At 43.8% G+C, this 18,805-nt stretch overlaps 1 protein-coding gene across 3 annotated transcripts; it reads left to right on the top strand.

The window, feature by feature from the left end:
• The first annotated feature begins 290 nt into the window (after positions 1–290).
• WDR5 (WD repeat domain 5) lies at positions 291–17,587 on the top strand. 3 transcript variants are annotated; one of them, XM_083485317.1, is made up of 15 exons: positions 291–571; positions 2,344–2,517; positions 6,727–6,884; positions 7,581–7,689; positions 8,489–8,562; positions 9,069–9,158; positions 10,223–10,312; positions 11,450–11,533; positions 12,096–12,151; positions 13,305–13,351; positions 13,450–13,525; positions 14,449–14,482; positions 15,200–15,274; positions 15,491–15,578; positions 16,501–17,587. In XM_083485317.1, the coding sequence occupies exons 3-15, from the start codon at positions 6,804–6,806 to the stop codon at positions 16,599–16,601; spliced, it is 1,005 nt and encodes a 334-aa protein (XP_083341443.1). In that variant the 5' UTR covers positions 291–571; positions 2,344–2,517; positions 6,727–6,803; the 3' UTR covers positions 16,602–17,587. The 3 variants fall into 3 exon arrangements, with proteins under 3 accessions (XP_083341443.1, XP_083341444.1, XP_083341445.1); XM_083485318.1 differs by having other exon boundaries at positions 320–571; positions 2,344–2,521; XM_083485319.1 differs by lacking the exon at positions 2,344–2,517 and having other exon boundaries at positions 321–571.
• Positions 17,588–18,805: the final 1,218 nt, after the last annotated feature.

The raw sequence follows: 18,805 nt of genomic DNA, 5'->3' as shown, positions 1-18,805 counted from the left end.
CTTTAAGGCGTTTGGCGTCCGCGTTCCCATCCACGCCGCCTGCCTTTTTTGGTTCCTCTCGGCGCTCCGTAGCAGGCGCGCTCAGCGCATCCTGCTCTCCTCGCCCTTCTAATCCCCGCCCCTTTTTAAGGTGGGCTTCGTCCGTTTTTGGAAAAAAAGATCATTGTCCCTTTGCGGACACTATACCTTTAAGGGTGGGGGCCTCCCTCCCTGGACTGCAACTCCCTTCACGCCTTGGTCGCTGCGTGTAAGGGACGGGTCGATGGGAATTGTAGTCTGATAACGTCATCGCGGCAAAGCCGGTCCGTGGTAGGTGCGTAGAGCGCATGCGCTTGGGCTGCCGCCGCCGCCGCTGCTACCGTCTCTTTCCCTCGAGCTGCAGCCAGCGCGGGTGCCGTGAGTGGTGCGTCGCTTTTTCCCAGCCGGGTCCGTTTAGTACGCCTGCGCGAGGCCCTCCTCCTCAAGAGAGAGCTGCTGCCGCGGCTTCTGCTTCTGCTGCTGCTGCTTCTCCCGCCGAGCGCTGAGGTGAAGGCGGCGGCGGAGAAAGCGGCGCATCTAGCCGCGCCTTAAGGTGAGTTCGACTTGTGAGGAGAAAAGCGGCGGCGGCGGCACCTCCGCCTCGTTCGCGGAGAGAGGAACCGGATCGCTGAGGAGAGGAGGGGACTGGGGAAGGGGGCTGGGGAAGCGGGGGGAGAGTCTGGGCCCGCACCCTCCGCCCATCCCTCGCTTCCTCGCGGGAAAAGTGCACGCGCGGGGCGGGGGGGAGAGCTTCTCCTGCTGGAGCCCAGTAGCGATTCCTTCGGGGTGGGGAGATGCACGCTGGCGCCCCTGCACGCTTCTCCCGCCGTCCTTCCTGCCGCTGCTCCTTATGGGCCACCACGGTTAGGCTTCCCGGTGGCCACGATGCTCGGGCTACTCTTCTAAGTAGTGCCACCGATGGCGAGGATGTCCCTCGCGAGAATGCTGGGTAGTGAGTGCCACCACACGCGTGGCGATGCTCCCGGTGTGGCTGCTGTTTGGCGCCTCCAGAAGTAATAACGCTCCCGGTGGTGGCACAGGTATGGCGATGAGGTCATGGATGCCGACATGCTTTAAGAGGGGGCTGTTAAGTAGAGCCCCCAATAGTAATAGTGGGTTGCATCCCACGAGGATCTGCTCAGAGCAGACCTATTGCCGTGAATGGGCCTCAGTTAATCATATGCAGAGTGCGCAGTAGCTCCCCTGCCCTCTTGCAGAGGAAGGGGATTCATCAGCGTGGAGGGGGGTTCCCTGGGTTGGGTTTGATGAAGTCCCGCAGGCACAGGTTGTGGAGGGAGGAGAGCTGAGGACTGGTAATGAATCCTTGAGGGACCCCAAAAGAAAGAGGGAAATTAGAGAATTCTAATCCCTCACCCAATTGAATATTGGACAATTAGGAAGAAAAGTTGGACCATGTGGAAACAGAATCATGGAGTCCCACTGGGTCCTTTCATGCTGAGGTCTATGTTGTCCTCCCCTCCCTTTATTCTCACAACAGTACTGTAAGGTAGGTTAGGCTGAGAGGAAATAATAGAAGCATAAAATTGGATTCGGAGTTGGAAGGCCATACAACTTCTGTTTAAAAACCTCCAACAAAGGAGAGTCCACCACCTTCCCAGGTAGTCTGTTCCACACCATAAAGCTTACTTTGTTTTTTAAATAATTTTTATTGATTTTTTTCTCATAACAAATATCCAGTATCCTAACTAAACATTCATTTTCCAATTTCCCCCCTCCCTATTGACTTGTTCTCTGTAAATAAGATTGTAAATGTTTATTTAAATCCTGCCAACAAGTCCATTTTTGCTGTTGTTTCTGCAAATATATTGTAAAAGGTTCCCATTCTTTTAAAAAAACACTGTTGTCCTTTTAATGCAGTTTGTTCGTTAACTTTGCTAACTGCATAATTCATCAACTTTTCTTGCCATTGTTCTTTTGATGGTACATGAAGCTTACTTTGGACTACATATACATAGGATCACACTGCTGATGACTTATCTGCCTGGGATTTGTGAGCTGTGATTTCTGCATTGCAGGGAATTGGACTAGATGATCCTTGGTGTCCCTTCCAACTACAGTTCTATGATTCTATGTCCATTAATCCCAGTGGTCCTACTCTTGGATAGAACTACTGTTGAATAAAATCCAATTTTCATAATGAGGCTGCTAAGGAACTACTAGTACTGGTATACTGCACTTTGCAGAGCAGCAGCGTTGCTTGGGTTCCTGTTGATTTGAAAGGGGAATGTGAGGGAAAACTTCCTGCTCAGTTGTGTTTAGAGCTATTGTGTGTGTTATCACAATGATATCCCATCTTTTCTACAGGGAGCTCCAAATTGGTGTACGTGGTTCTTTCTGCCCACCTCCCTATTCTGTCTGCACATCAACCTTGTCACGTAGGTCTGGCTGAGAGGCAGTGACTGGTCCCCAAGTTCGCAGCCAGGGAGCTTCATAGCTGAGTGGTGAATTTGAAGCTCTGAGGTTGCCCCAGCCCTCTTGGTAGGTTTGATCATTATTCCTTTACCTCAGTTTTTTCAGCTCATCAAAATGGGGCAGAGATGGAGGCATCTGTAAGGCATTTAGTTTACTCTCGAGTCTGTACTTGGGTAATAGCAGCAAGGATGCAAAAAGGGGGTGGGACTGAATGTGCTGGGGAGGGACAGTGGGCGGAACGAGGAATCCCCACTTACGTGTGTCTTGTAATGGAACCCCAGTGTATGTTATTCCTACAGGGAACCTGCAAGGGAGCCATGGACTCAAAAAGGTTGAGAATCACTGGACCTCAGTATAGTGAACATAATTTTTTTTTAAAAAAATGATTTTTATTAAGATTCTTTTCTCTTAACAAATGTCCAATAACATTACTAAACATACATTTTCCAATTTCCCCCCTCCGTGTTCACTTTCCTCAACTACCATTTCTGGTTTGTTACATCAAATGATACATTCTGCTGTTTGTATACTGTAATATGTTGTCATATTGTTAAACTTCTTATTCTCTGTAAATAAAGTTGTAAATGTTTATTTAAATCCAGCCAACGAGACGATTGAATTGTGCTGCTAAGAAACTGAAGGTCTGTTGAGTCATGTCAGAATGAGGGAGGGAGGGAGCCTCCGTGGGCAGAGGCAATCTACCTGAGGGAAGGGGAGCGGTTGGTTGCTTGCTTGGTTTTATTCTCATTCTCATTGTGTATTTTGTGTTTTTGTGCTGTGAACTGCCCTGAAATCTGCCAGGTGAAGGACGGTATAGAAATGTAATAAACAGAAAAAGAATGTAGGGTGTGTGTGTGTGTGTGTGTGTGTGTGTGTGAGAGAGAGAGAGAGAGAGAGAGAGAGACTAAGACTAACCAACTAAAATACCAGATGAATAATAAGAATAATACATAAACGATGACATAGTGATTGATGGGGGTTATTATTGGGTTACTTTATTTTGATTTTATATATTCTGATCTTTTTTGCAAACCGCCCTGAGACCTCCAGGTATAGGGTGGTATATATTTTCTTCTTCTTCTTCTTCTTCTTCTTCTTCTTCTTCTTCTTCTTTCTTGTTGTTTCTGCAAATATATTGTAAAAGGTTCCCATTCTTTTTCAAAGTCACTATTGTCCTTTTCACGCAATTTGTCCGTTAACTTTGCTATTTCTGCATAGCTCGTCAACTTTTCTTGCCATTGTGCTTTTGATGGCACTTCTCCAGTCTTCCAGTTTTGCGCTATTAAGATTCTTGCCGCTGTTGTAGCATACATAAATAGGTTCCGTTTTTTTTTGGCAATTCTTATCCTAAAATACCTAACAGAAAAGCTTCTAGTTTTTTAACAAATATCTTAAACATTAAAAAAACCATTATATATACCTTAATTTCCCAAGAGTGAGTATAACTTTTATATGCACTGAGAAAACAACAAATTTGTGTGACTTGCTTTATTGTGATGTTTGCTTTATTGTGGTAATATTGGACAGAACCTGCAATATTTCTGTGGTATGCCTATAGCTGTTTGTGTTACAGGCATCCCCACCAACTTAAGTGGGGATTACGTTCTGGGCCCCTGCGTGCATAAGCGAAAATCACATAAGGGGGGGGAGTACCCTCTAAAAAGCCTCTAATTGCCTGTCCCCCCCCCACTCTCCAGTTCTCTCTCCCACACACTCTCCACGCAATACTCTCTTCAACTAGAGTTGAAGCTTTGGGGCTGTCTGGAAGCTGGAGGACACGTGAAAAAGCGGCGGCGGCAGCTGCACTACTGTACCCCCTGCACTTCTTGTCTCTCTGGGCTTCTTCTGCCCTCACTGAAGTCCTTTTTGAGCTCCTGAGAGGGTCTTGTTGCGAGCCACAAAAACTCTCCAGTTCTGTCCCACCATCTATTTGTTTATTTCCTGGCTCTGTGCATATACGCGGTCAAGTTGGTCATGTGTAAGGTGGGGTGTGTGTGTTCCTGTATTAGCGTAGCAGTAATGCTCTTAGTAATAATTTTGCTACTAATTGTTGTGATTATTGTTTGTGATAGTGATAATGCTCCTAGTAATAATGTTACTACCACCTATCCATTGAATTATTTAATGATGGTATTAAAGCAGTGCCAGCAGTAGTGCTATCGCTCTTCCTCCTCCTCCATACCATCCATCATTACCTGCACCCACAGTAGCAGTAAGAACTTAAGGAGATCCCTGTTGCCAGGCCCACCTAGTCTATCATCCCTCCTTTCCTAGTGGCTCCTCTTCCTGCCCACCTTCTGCAGGAGAGACTCCCTGCTTGAAACCTTAGAGAGCTGCTGCCAGTTAGTGCAGACAGTAGTGGGCTAGATGAACACAAGGGTTCATTTGACTTTGTTTAGGACAGCTTTCTGTTTTCCTGTGTCTTCTGAACCTCAACTTGTGTGTTTCCTTCAAACAAGCCACGGCATTAACCAAGGTTTGTTCTTGGCTTACCACTTGTGGGTTGTTTGGCGGAAGCAAAAGCAAGAGTCCAGATCTGGGCAGCACAGCAAGGCCAACTCTAGCTTGTTTTGCCTTTGATACATGAGAACAAGGTTGAATTTCTTTTGAGAAGTGAGTGCTGGCACCCTTCTCATTCTGGATAAACCATAAGTTGTTTTAAAACTGTGGCTTAATGTGACATGACGGTCCGTGTTTGTGTAATATAATACATTGCCTGTACTACACCTGGAGGCAAGAGTCCTTCTATATTTGGTGAAAGCACACCTGTAGCAATGCTGCAGTGAGACGGTTCCCTCTGCAGTAACAGCTCAAATTTCCTAGAATATGAGTGCAGCATTTTATCAGACTTCTTTGGAGTCTCAGACATAGAAGATGGGATTTCTCCCTAGCTGGTTTGCGGGCTGACCTTTAAACTCCCAAACTCTTAATTTCATTTCATTTCTGAATCTTACTATTAGCTTTTGTTGGTATTGCAAACCCAGAATACTTGATTTCTTAAATCACCCAGACCTTGCATGTTTGAGGGTCTGACTTCCCAGTTTAACAACAGCTTATACATGACAGTTTGTATTACTTTTTGCAGATTTGCACAGATGTGAAATGGGAGGCAAGCTTTACCAGCTTTCTGTTTTAAAAATTTCAAATGGAAAATATGTTTAATGGGGGAAAACAATGAAGTGTCTTAATTCAGTTAAGAGTTAGAATATATGCAAAATAAGCTGAGTGACTCTCTGCCATAGCAACTGGGCAGTGCTGAATTAATTAACAGTTGTAGTGGGAAAGGAAACCATTGCTTCTCTTCAGATCCAAATGAATAGACGTGAACTTCTTGATGAATCATAGATCACGTCCGCACTGTTAAAGCATGTAGCTTTCCCCAGAGAAATCATGGGAACTGTCATTTACCCCTTCACAGAGCTGCAATTCCCAGCACCCTTGACATACTACAGTTCCCAGGATTCTTTGGGGGAAGCTATGGGTTTTAAATGTATAGAATAGATTTGACCTCAGTTGTTTCTCTCTGGACCCTGCCTTTGAAATTGCTTTGCTTAGGTCTAGTCACCTTAAGATCAGTGGCATAGTGTCTTTTCAGATTGAAATGTACTACTGTCTTTTAATACTGCCTTTTTCTGATGTCAGATTTGTGCCAGTGACTCCCTTGTGCAGGGACTAGGTGTAGCATGCAGAAGGGTCCTGGTAGTAGATCGCTGCATATGCTGTGTTGGGTCTGAATAGAGACAATGGTTTCTTTTTTGTCTTTGCTGCCACAGTCTACTGCAGCTACCCCTCTGGAAGTTATTTTTGGGAAAAGCAAGTGCCGAACAGGAGAGCAAGTGTTGAAGTACAAAGCCCTGGGGTAGGGCTGGTAACTAGCTTAAAAACCAACCCCTATTTTTTCTCCTGCCTCTCCAGTCAGCGCTTACACAAACACTAAAGAATTTATAACATCAGCTTTAGGAAACTGCCATCACAGTCCAAGAGATGGTCACTACAAAGTGTGATAATGGCTTTAAGAAGCTTTAAAATTTGTCATTGGGCATGATTGAACCTCTATGTTCAGAGATGCTCCACCTTGGAATATCAGGTGCTGGTGAGCAAATGGGAAGGCTGTTGCAGGATGAGGTAGGCTGTGGTCTGATCCAGCAGGACTCGTGGGTTGAAGGTGTATTGGTGCAATGGGCTTCTAGTTTTAATTCGGGGTTTGTGTGTGTGATGTGTGCCTTGGCTGCCTTGAGTTTGGAAAACCACTATTTTCTCCCTGTTTTCTTGTAGGAGACACCCTCCTTTGAATTGGCTTGCACTTCCATCCCGTGAAGTGCCCAGATCCTGGCTTGCTAGTTTTCATAGCCATGGCAACGGAAGAGAAGAAGCCAGATTCAGAATCAACCAAAACACAATCAACACCCTCCTCTTCAACCAATCAGAGCAAGGTGTGTGTCAGGGCTTCTGGGCTGTAATTCTGTCTGCAAGTTCAAATAGTCTGAGGATGGTAAACTCTTGTGTGTGGACCTGATTTTATGGGGCATGTTTGTTGGATACTGTTCAGTTAAGAGCCCAAACCCAGCGCCGACTCTTCTGTCACTAGAGGCAGATCTAGATTCATTCATAAGGATCTAACTGCCATACTGTTTACTGTTGCCTGCTTATAGATTGCCTCCCTTTGGAAAGTATCGAAAGGGATTGTAAGGGAAAGTTCTGATCCAGCTCTTTCCAAGCATCTAACACAGGCTTCCTCAAACTTGGCCCTCCAGATGTTTTTGGCCTACAACTCCCATGATCCCTAACTAGCAGGACCAGTGGTCAGGGATGATGGTAATTGTAGTCTCAAAACATCTGGAGGGCCGAGTTTGAGGTAGCCTGATCTAACACAACACAGAAGGGTTGTTAGAGGTCAAACTAAACTTGATCATTTTGATTAGGTCCGGCCCCCATCCATCTTGGGCTCCATTATCTTTGAGTATTTCTGACTGTTTCCTGAATACCTGTTGGGTTTGGATCCTGCCTGCCTGGGACAGGTGCCGTGGCAGGCCACCTGACAGACCACAGCATGCTAAGTCAGGCTCAGAGAGTCATGCAAATTTTGTAGGGCTGTTCTTGAAGCATCTCTTGTGGTTTTCTTTTCTCAGCCTGCCCCTGTAAAACCAAACTATGCCCTGAAGTTCACGCTGGCAGGACACACAAAAGCTGTCTCATCAGTGAAATTCAGTCCGAACGGGGAGTGGCTGGCCAGTTCTTGTAAGTATCCATTCTGACATGGTCAAGCGGGATCCTTTCCTGACTCCTATTCACATTTATTTCTAGGGCTGTTTCCCAGTTCAAGAAATCTAGTGTTCATTGTGTTAGCACATGCATCAAGCAAGAGCCAAACCCTCTTTGTTTTTTTAGATTTTTCATTCTTGGGGCAAAGATTAGGCATTCTCTCCTGTCCGAGAAGGTGGGAAGCTGTCTTATACATGGTCAGACCATTGGTCCATTCAGGTCAGGATACCATCAATACTGACTGGCAGCAGATCTCCAGGATTTCAAGTGGGGGGTTATTTTCCAACTCTACCTCAGTTTGCCAAGTATTGAACCTGGAACCTTCTGCAAGCGGAGCAGGTGCTCTTCCAGAGTGAATGTCCCTTTTTAGATGGTTCTTACCATCGCTAATTTCGCACTTGGGACTTCCTGTACACTATGAAAACTAAGGGAGGGAGGGTTTTTTGGTTTTTTTGCTAGAGGGAGCATTTAGAAATATCCTATTTACAGTCTGCATTTGAAACTGAATTATATGCCTTGTGCAAGTCAAGTACATTTGCACAGTTTCCTACTCAGATGTGAGAGGCGTGAAAATTCTTCTGCTTATATCATATGTTGGTGGGCTGTATTTATGTATTCACTTAAACAAATGCATCTTTATAACCATCTTCTCTAAAAAGAGGGCAAAAAAGAGTATAATCAGAGTTCAAAAATACCTGCATGCCTCCCCACCCCCGCGTTGCAGGGTCAAGGTGCCTAAAATAATTTTTCTTGGTGGATTCTCTTCTTTTTTTAGCGGCTGATAAGCTTATAAAAATCTGGGGTGCCTATGATGGCAAATTTGAGAAAACCATATCTGGCCACAAGCTGGTGAGTACCTCCCAATTAATAAGGGGACTGGTTGAAGTGTTTGTTGCAGAGTTAACTGGACAAGTGCCTCAAGATGTAACAGCGGCTTCTGCCTATGCAAATAAGGAATCGGTGGCTGGGGATTTTTAACCATCTTCTTGCCTGGAGGGATTTAGCCTATGGGGGCATGGGGAATAGGTTACAACAGTTGCTCACTTCAGGAGTAGATCGTTAACCATTTCTGTTGCTTGGGTTGTTTGGTTTTTCTGTCTGCTAGAACATGAGAAAAGTTCATTGCAAAATGGTACATGAGAGCGAAGGAGTTATTTGGCGAACCCTTTTTTTGGTTTCTGTTATGCTCTGCTGCTTGGAGGGAGGGTTTTTTTTGCTAGAGGGAGCATTTAGAAATATTATCCTATTTACAGTCTGCATTTGTAACCACCTCATTCTTTGTAAATTGTACATAGTTTATCAGTTAAAAACAGGCAAATGACTTTTTGTAAAAAACTAAACATTATCTGTTGCAGGGAATCTCTGATGTTGCTTGGTCATCCGATTCAAACCTCCTTGTATCTGCTTCAGATGACAAAACTCTCAAAATCTGGGACGTGAGCTCGGTAAGAAGCTTGTAGTTGCATCCCCTACTTGTCTTGCTTACTACCCAGCCATCTTGGAGAGCCTTAACTGGATTCTATTATCTATAATGGTCTCCTGATCCAGCTAAACTCACTTCTGACTTTTCATGGCACTGAATCACAAACTCAGCTTTATCAGGACTTCTAGGTTTTTCTGTCCATTGAACTGAGTCTGCTCTTGGTTGTTAAAAGGTTAGATTAAAAGTCCAAAATAAATTTACCTCAATTTGTATCCTGTTCATTTTACAAAATGTTGCCAGCAGTCTGTGCATAACGAATACATAAAAAACTACCTGTGTGGTTAAAATAAATCTTTAAGGGATCCGTCCTGATAATTCAGACAATGTCAGAGACCCATTTTAGGCAGTAATATAATCCTTTTTGTGTGTGGATTATTATTATTAACAGTCCAAACTATAAACAAATACCTTCACCCCTTAATGTGGACCCAGCCACCAGATATATAGTCTTTAATATCTTAAACTGCTATGGAAAATTTAACAAACATTTTCCTTCTCGTGGGTATTTATGTTCCTGACAACAAAAAGAAGTTTGTGTTGGCTAAACTTTGAGAGCTGTAGTGTACATATTTTCATTGAAATGTGCATGGATAGCAAAGCATTTTTTTAAGGCCAAGATTTGTGAGTTTGTCTTAACGGTTGTTTTGCAGGCTGAATAGTTTTTAAATGCAGTTCCCTTTTTGGTTAACTTTTTGAAGGGGAGATATAGGAATTCCCTTCCTGCACTTCTGGCTCATTGTTGACCTGTTAAACCTGTTAGTGGTTCATTCCACTAATGGTGCTGTGGTCACTTAACATTGGGGGATGGGGAGCAGGGAACCAGGACATCCTGCAGATGTAGCTTTGTCTCCAGGTGAGCTGACACTGGTTCTCTCCCACCCAATAGCTGAGCGTTTTAAACTGGAGTCCCAGTCCGGTGTGTGTTATCTCTAGTGTCTGCACCATATGGTGCTACATTCCTCACTCTGCAGCCAGTCCTAAGAATATGGAGCTCTGGCCCATTTACTGTTTTTATTATCTTTTTAGGGAAAATGCTTGAAAACCCTGAAGGGGCACAGCAACTATGTCTTCTGCTGCAATTTCAACCCACAGTCCAACCTCATTGTCTCAGGATCGGTGAGCATTTGCTTTTGCTGAAAAGAGGCAGTGGGTCGCTCTTGCTATCTCTTTCATAAGACAGAAAATGGTGGGCCAAGCTCTGACTCAAATCGCTAGCTGTGTTGCAGCAGGCATTAACTGTTTCGTTTCAGGGCATCATGGTGCTGGTAGGACACAGTTTCCTCTTGCCATGGCAGATATTCAACTAATGTGGGAAGGGGGTGGAGAAGAGAAATATTGGCCAAGCATATGCTGTTGTTGATTTCATCAGTGAACACACCATTGTGATATTTGAGTCACAAAGGTAGAGTCCACAGGCCTATAAATCACACAGGCTTATGCAGAGGCATTTCCTTACCTTAGGTTTACACAGGTGCAGAGCAGGTGCAAGGAGAACAGGGTGCCTGCTCCTTAGTAGGCTAGCTGAAAGCTGAGCTTTTCCTGCACAAGCATTATTGGCACATTCTTAAAACAGTCTGAGGAAGCGGGTGATCCCAACAACTTCCTCTCACACTCTTTTACAGAATTTACATCTCTTCACATGTTAGCTATCTGTTAAGGCATATACTGTAATTTCCACTAATTTCCAAAATGCATAAAGATGACAAGCCATTTGGATCTGGGCTTCCTGCTGAAAGGCAGGAGTAAGCCCTGTCTATCTCTGCTTTTTGTGAGTTGGGTGTCCCTGCAGTGCACTCTATAGAGCAGCTGCTATATTGGACAGGTAGCTTGTGATGCTCCAGGACAGTTGGAAAGACCCCCCGGTTGTTAATTTAGTCCCAGGGTGAACCTTCACTATCTGTCTCTGCTGTAGTTCAAACTCGGATGTTCTGTGCAATGGCTGTGTAACAGGACAGCAAGGAGAAGGAACAAAAATTGGTAATAAAACTGTTTTTGCAATAGAGGTAGTGTTGTTTGTAAAATCTCAACTGTGCAATAAACTTTGCCCTGATTTCACACAGAGGTGCTTGAACAGTGACTTCTTGCTTTGGAAAGAGGAGGGATGATGGAACCTGATTCTAGGTTTCTTGTGAAGATATTAACCACAGAGAAATCTTGTCCCTGATTTTGTCAATGGAGTTCCTTTACAAGTAGTTGAAATTTTAAGAGACAACACTGAAATCTTCTGAGTTTATTCCTTTGTTTTGTCTCCAGTTTGATGAGAGTGTGAGGATATGGGACGTCAAAACCGGGAAGTGCCTAAAAACCTTGCCAGCCCATTCTGACCCCGTTTCAGCGGTAGGTCCTCTTGGGATGAGTTGAGATGAGCTGGGCTGTCCCTTATGCTCCCCCACCCCCGCCCCATCCCATGACAAAGTTGCCTGCCATCCGTCAGTAACATTTCAAGCTTCTCGAGTGAACTCCTGGTCTTCCAGGCTGAGCAAGTGGAGTAAAATATTGCTGCTGCTGCCGCCACCACCTTGTTTGGCTAATGGTTCAGCAGTGTCAGCTGGGGAGGAAAGCTTGCCCTGCTAGATGTGAAATCCTACACCTGATGCTTACTCCAACCATAGGAATACAACACTCCATGCCACAGCAGTCTTTGGCTCCAGGTGGATGTCTTGCACCTTAAATTTTGCAGTAAACGTTCAGCAAACTGGCAGAGTCTCTTAAAGAGCAGCAGTGTATTTCAATTGGGTCTTGGTATGGGGGACATTCTGGCACCAACCTTAGGGAATTTTCTTCCTGAAAAACGTGCCTTGTACCACAGATGCAATATTGCCTCTTGCTAAGCCACCAAAATAATGTTTATTTATGTGTGGCAGTATAAATTCAATTAATAATAAATTCTTGCCTCCAGGTGCATTTTAACCGTGATGGCTCCCTGATAGTGTCCAGCAGCTATGATGGCCTCTGGTAAGTGGGAGAAGGAGAGAAGGCTGGGTTTAGATCCTGAGTCTGTGAGGTGGGGGCATTCAGCCACCCGAGGAATGATGGGTAGAGAATGGGTCCCTCTGTCCACAATTTTGACTTTATTTCCAGTCCCTCCCTCCAACCCCCCAAGAGGCAGCTCTTTTGTTCTCCTGCCGCTAAACTGGCTCAGACTGGCTGTATCTTAAATATTGATAATTTTAAGCCTCAACATTGGAAGAATAGGCTAAGAGGTGTGTGTGCACATGTGCTGTGTTTGTGGGAGATCTGTGATACTTGCTTTAATTATTTAATCTGATGATTATGCAGGTTCTGACCTATAAAAAAAAGAAAAAGGAGCTGTCACCCAGTGCATAGGGGAACACACAGCTTTCATGCAAAAGGTCCCTGCAGCATCTATAATCATCATTTATTTATATGTCATCTTTACATAGTTATACCATGCTCAGGTCAGCTTACGTAATTACCAAAAAATTGAACCATATTCAGTCATAAACAATACATGAAAACTTTTCAATAAGTATAGAAGGATTTTTTTTTAACAGAAAACCCAAATAATTCATAAAAGGTATAACAATAAAGATAGAAAAGCCTAATTCCATTAACAGCAAAGCTTATTCACACACACACACACACACACACCTTGATTAAACCTTGACACCCTCAACAGAGACGCCTTCATGTCCCACCCCACGAGTCTCTAAGCCAGGCATCCCCAACCTTCGGCCCTCCAGATGTTTTGGACTACAATTTCCACCACCCCTGACCACTAGTCCTGTTAGCTAGGGATCATGGGAGTTGTAGGCCAAAACATCTGGAGGGCCGTAGGTTGGGGATGCCTGCTCTAGGCATTCTGAACAGTAGGTCCTGCAGGACTCACATTTAAGATGATCTCTGGCCCCTTCAGCAGCAACAGCGCTTGCAGGACTCGTTTGGAGCCCTCTCAGGCCACGTGGGAATAGCTCAGCAAAGCAGGGAGCAGGTCACCAGCAAATACTTGAGCAGTTAAGAGCAGAGGATATACCAACTGTCTGATCCTCTGCTTTTGCCAAATGTGTGTGTTGTCCCCCTCGGCTCTCTCCCCCAATCATAGTTTTTTGTTGCCTTACTAATGGTGACTTTCATCTTCACCTTGCAGCCGAATCTGGGATACAGCATCAGGACAGTGTTTGAAAACACTGATTGGTAAGTTTTTTGTGTGCGTGCTCCAAAGGCCTCCTAACTTATCCCGCAATAATAGCCTTTCATATGAAAATGATGGTTTCTCTTTCCCTTCGCTGCAGATGATGACAATCCCCCTGTGTCTTTTGTGAAGTTCTCTCCCAATGGCAAATATATTCTAGCGGCAACGTTGGACAAGTAAGAGTCAAGGGGTGTTGTGCTGCTTTATCAGAGCAAATAACTAATTATTGTGGCAGGGTTGCTCAGCTTTATCAAAGAAACAAAACTTCCAAATACAGGGGCATTACACCTCCTGATTTACTACATCAAACAGACATACGTATTTAAACATTAGCTAAACTAGCACAACAGCTTGGAGAAAGAAGTATGCAGTCATAGCCATCCGGACTTCATTCTTGTTGACAGCTTTGAATATGTTTCTGCATATATATTGAGCTCTCATTCTTCTGGCCAATTTGAAACCTAAGACAGAAGACCACTCTTTTCAGTTCCAGGGATCCATTCTAGAAGATGAGAAGTAGCTGTGGGAACAGAGTGATTGTGAGGGCAAGTTGCTGAAAGGGTGAACTGTGAGAGTTCAGAAACAAACTCTAGTGAGGAGGGAGTTGAACAGATATCTGAGTGGGGAAGGTGCAATTTGCTCACAGAAAATTGGCCACAGCAATACAATGAATGTCAATGGGAGAGAGAAGTCACTCTAAAGTTTAGATGAGAAGAAAGTCTCTTCTGTAGGTAAAGAGATAAAATATGATAGACATTTGGTGAAGAGGCTTAAAACTAGCAGATACAGTGGTACCTGAGGTTACAGACGCTTCAGGTTACAGACTCCGCTAATCCAGAAATAGTACCTTGGGTTAAGAACTTTGCTTCAGGATAAGAACAGAAATTGCGTGGCGGGAGGCCCCATTAGCTAAAGTGGTACCTCAGATTAAGAACAGTTTCAGCTTAGAACGGACCTCCAGAACGAATTAAGTTCTTAACCTGAGGTACCACTGCAGTTGCTTTAGATAGGCATGAGGATGTATGAAACATCTGAACACCCTAGAAGCCTAGATATTATTTTAAAGTATTGTGCTTCATTTCCCTGTCTTTTTCTCCAGCACTCTTAAGCTTTGGGACTACAGCAAAGGAAAGGTGAGTCTTGATATTTTCCTTAACAGTGTACTTACCAGGGGAAGTCTTTTTAATAAATGTTTCGGTTGGCTGGTTGGTTCCCCGCACCTTTTTCTTACAGTCCAAATCTCTGAGTGTGTTAACTCAGAAATAACTCGCTGGGTTCAGTAGGGCTACTCCCTAGTAAACGTTTTAAGACTCCAGCCATAGGTTATTATTGTAATTTTTCAGTTCTATACCGCTTTATATTTTCAAGAAAAAAATCTCAAAGTGATTTACAGCACATTAAAATAACAATCCACAGTAAAACATTACTGAAGAAAGCAAAACAAGTAAAAATGTGATATTAAAAATGTCTCACTGGAGTGAATTGTGCATTGATTCACATGCTGGGGGGGCAGGGAAAGATGACTGTAATTGGTAAAATGTCCGACTGAATTGTTAAATATATTAACGTTGACAATATACACAATTCATTTTTTGCTTTGCTATCTTGAAAAACAAAAACAAAAAAGGCCAAAGGTGACTATAATGGCACCTGCAACCTACGTTTAAGGGGCCATTTGGCGAATAGCTTACACATCTGAGTTTCTGACACTGGTGAGCACAGGTTGCTGGATCCAGCATCTAAGCTCTTCTTATGTTCTGTTGTAAAGCTCGATGAAGGAAATGTGCTTGAGGGCTTCCTTTTCTGCCTCTGACCTCTGTGGTGTATTCTGTGGTCTTTTTATATTCCAGTGCCTAAAGACCTACACAGGCCACAAGAACGAGAAGTACTGCATCTTTGCCAACTTCTCTGTTACTGGTGGAAAGGTGAGAATTTCTTTTCCTGGGCTGCTGTGGAAAGGGTTTTGAGCCTAAATCTGCAAAGTCAACTCATGGTTTTGCTTTGAAACGGGGATGCTCAGTCCTTCTAAACTGTTCTCTAGAGTTCATTAATAATAAATCCTGCATGCATCATTTTAGTTGGGCTGGGGTGAGGTTGCTCCTTCTTCCCATTTTAATACATTTGTTTTCTCCCTCATTTAGTGGATCGTTTCTGGTTCAGAGGACAACCTGGTTTACATTTGGAACCTCCAAACGAAAGAGATTGTACAGAAGCTGCAAGGGCATACAGGTGGGAGGTCCCAGAATATTTTAAGTGGTTTACCCCCAAGTGGTGTGAACTCACAACTATTTTGGACTGCTTACTTAGCTAGGAAAGGAAGACCTGACTAAATAGGATTCCCCCCCAGCAAGCATCCCTCTCCAGTGTCTCATGTCTTGTAGAGGGGTTGCTCTAGAATTGTGTTGAAGATGGTTCACTGAGGACTAGTGAACTTGCTTCTGAATGCTTTGGTACAGAAATTCTGTCATGGGTGTGTCCTTGACTTTAAAGGAGTAATTGTATTTGATTAATCAAGAAGATTTCTTATGCTTCATAATCAGTTCGCAGTAGAATACAGTGGACCCTCCGGATACGAACTTAATTCGTTCTGGGGGTCCGTTCACACCCTGAAAATTATGCGCAGAGTGCTTCTGTGCATGGCGAAACCCAGAAGTATACACTTCCGGATTTGCTGTGGCCGTAACCCAAAGATTCTGTATCCAGAGGGATACTTAAGTAGAGGTACAACTGTATACAATTAAAAAAAATTATTACAACTATAAAATGCACAAAAACCTTTCTAAGTGGAACAGAACAGTGTAAATTTATCCTACTGAATGAAATTCCTTAACTATTAGAAGATAAGGTTGGCAAGCAATTAGGGCAGGTCCATTATAGCTTAGTGGTTAGAACATCTGCTTTGCATGCAAACAGTCCCAGGTTCAATCCCCAATCTCCTGGTAGGGATGGGAGAGATTCCTACATGAAACCTTGGAAAGCCACTGCCAGTAAGTGCAGAGAGTACTGAGCTAGCAGCAAACTTTTGTGGGTTTATTTTGCAGGTTACCTTCAACAATCGTCCACTCACCCAAGCAGATTGAGGTTTCGTTTTGTTTTTTTACTAAATCACTGGATGACCATGCCTTTTGTTGTTTTCTGTCTCTCCCAACAGATGTTGTGATCTCTACAGCTTGCCATCCAACGGAGAACATCATTGCCTCAGCAGCTCTAGAAAATGACAAAACAATTAAACTTTGGAAGAGTGACTGTTAAAATGCTTTCAGCATCACTTCAGAGACTGCTGGGGGGTGTCTGGAAAACATGGGGGTATTTTGTGTTCGTGTTTTTTGAAGACCCATTTGCCAGGAAACAAAGCAACCTTTGAGAAGATGATTTCTCCTAGTCTTTGCCCAAAGAACTTCTCTCTTTGGCTTGTCTCCAAACTGGGCAAATATAGTTTTTTTTGTGGGGGGGAAATAATAAAAAGGTTCTGTTTTCTTTGATGAATTGACGGCTTTTCCTACTGGGAAGCCATTAACTATTCTCTCCTTGGAGAATAAGGTGGCATCCTCATTCCTTGGAGGGAACTCTTGTCTCCTAACAGCAACCACCGCCAAGTCATAAACTTAGAAAGAATCTGGATAGGTTAACATTCTTAAAGAAAAAGAAAAAAAGATCCAGGCAGGTAGCCCCTAGTACATAAAACTTTAAATAGAAGAGCCATGGTGGCTCATTACTAAAGGCAATTTTTTTAACGTGACCAAACAAGTGTTCTTTTGCCTTGCGCCTCTTCTCATTTCCCACCCATCCAAGTTTCCAGAACCTGTGATTAAATCACCCTTTCTTTGTCCTTCTGTGTAATGCACCCTGTTCATCATGCTCTCTGATAGATGCTACTTGACAGTAAAAGTCTATTCACGCTTTTCACCCCACCCCCACCCCAAATTATCCGTTCAACCTCTGTCTTCCAAAGTCCTTGCTTGTGGCTTTTTGTTTGTTTTTACTTAAAAAAATATTCTGGCAAATTTCACAAACTCTGTACAGTTATTTCAGTGTAAAAAACAAAACAATACTTTTTTAATCTTGGAAACCTCATTGTATGAGCTTGTATTTGCTAATGGTATGGCTTTATTCTATCCCCCCCTTCCACATTGGTATATTCCTTTTCTACCCTTTCTTCCCTCCTCTGCGCTTATCAATATTTTACACATCAAACCTGGTTACCATATGCACAATAAAAAGGTGGGATTTTTTGTGAATTGGTCGTCATTCAAGTGGACTGGTGTACAGTGTCTCTGGATGTGGCCCCTGCCAATTCCTTGTGTGGACCACAATTCCTTGGGGTCACAGCTGATTGCCTCATGACCTGCTTGCAAAGACAAAAACCAGCGTGCAGTGGAAGGAACTGAAGACAAAATTATTATACATTCAGATTCGTTACATGCTCTTCCCCATCTCTTCCCAAAACAGGTTACAATTTAAAAAATCAGTGTTAAATTCAGCCATAGGAGTAGGGTGGGTCCTGAAAATATCAAAGGCTCAGGGTAATGAAGGCATCGAAGGAAACTCACTTAGCTATTGCTGAAGAGAGATTGAAAATAGTCTTTCCTACATAAGAGAAGCCTGCAGGACCAGGTCAGTAGCCGCCCATCTAGCCCAGCATCCTCTTCTCACAGTAGTCAGCCAGATGCCCCAAAGGGAAAGCCCATAAGCAGAATCCAAAAATGAGCCCTCTCCCCTCCTGTGGTTCCCAGCATGTATTCAAAAGCAGTGCTGCCTTTGACCATGAAGGTAAAGCATAGCTAGTAGCCATTGATTGCCTTCTCCATGAATTGGTCCACTCCAGCCCAATCTTTTAAAGCTGTCCAAGTTGGTGACCAGTTATCTTGGCAGCTGTGATTTTAGGGATTTTTTAGGGACACTTGAACTTATTAGGATGATGTACTGACACCCATTTCTACTCAGAGGAGATGGCCATGGAAGAGACCAGCTTCTGTTAGTACAGTTTGTTAGGTTCCATAGGTCCGACTGGTGTACAGGATGTGTGTGTCTGTATATATGTATACACCTGGAGCTCTACTCCTTTACATCTGCAGGTGAGGCAGCGGATGTGCTTGCCTTGGTAATGCACTGGATGAGAGCCAACAAACGAGTTCAATCCCAATAAGACGGAGGCAATCTTAGTGGGCAGTTCCCTAGACCAGATGGTTGGGAGGCTGCCTCTTCTTGATGGGATTACATTCCGTCTGAAGGAGCCAGTATGCAGCTTGGGGATATTCCAGGATCCATTGCTGTCATTTGAGGCTCAGGTGGCACAGAGTGCCTTCCATCAGGTTTGACTGGTGGCCCAACTGCGCTACCAGTCAAAGCGGGACAGATAGCCTAACTTCTGCTGCCTATTACAGATAGGTAGCTGTGTTGGTCTGCCATAGTCAAAATAAAAAAATTCCTTCCAGTAGCACCTTAAAGACCAACTA

This window comes from Podarcis liolepis (genome assembly GCF_965112155.1).
Source record: "Podarcis liolepis genome assembly, chromosome: Z".
Classification (NCBI taxonomy): domain Eukaryota; kingdom Metazoa; phylum Chordata; class Lepidosauria; order Squamata; family Lacertidae; genus Podarcis; species Podarcis liolepis.
Note: the sequence above shows the minus strand (reverse complement) of the source record. Positions and strands in the feature narration are given on the sequence as shown.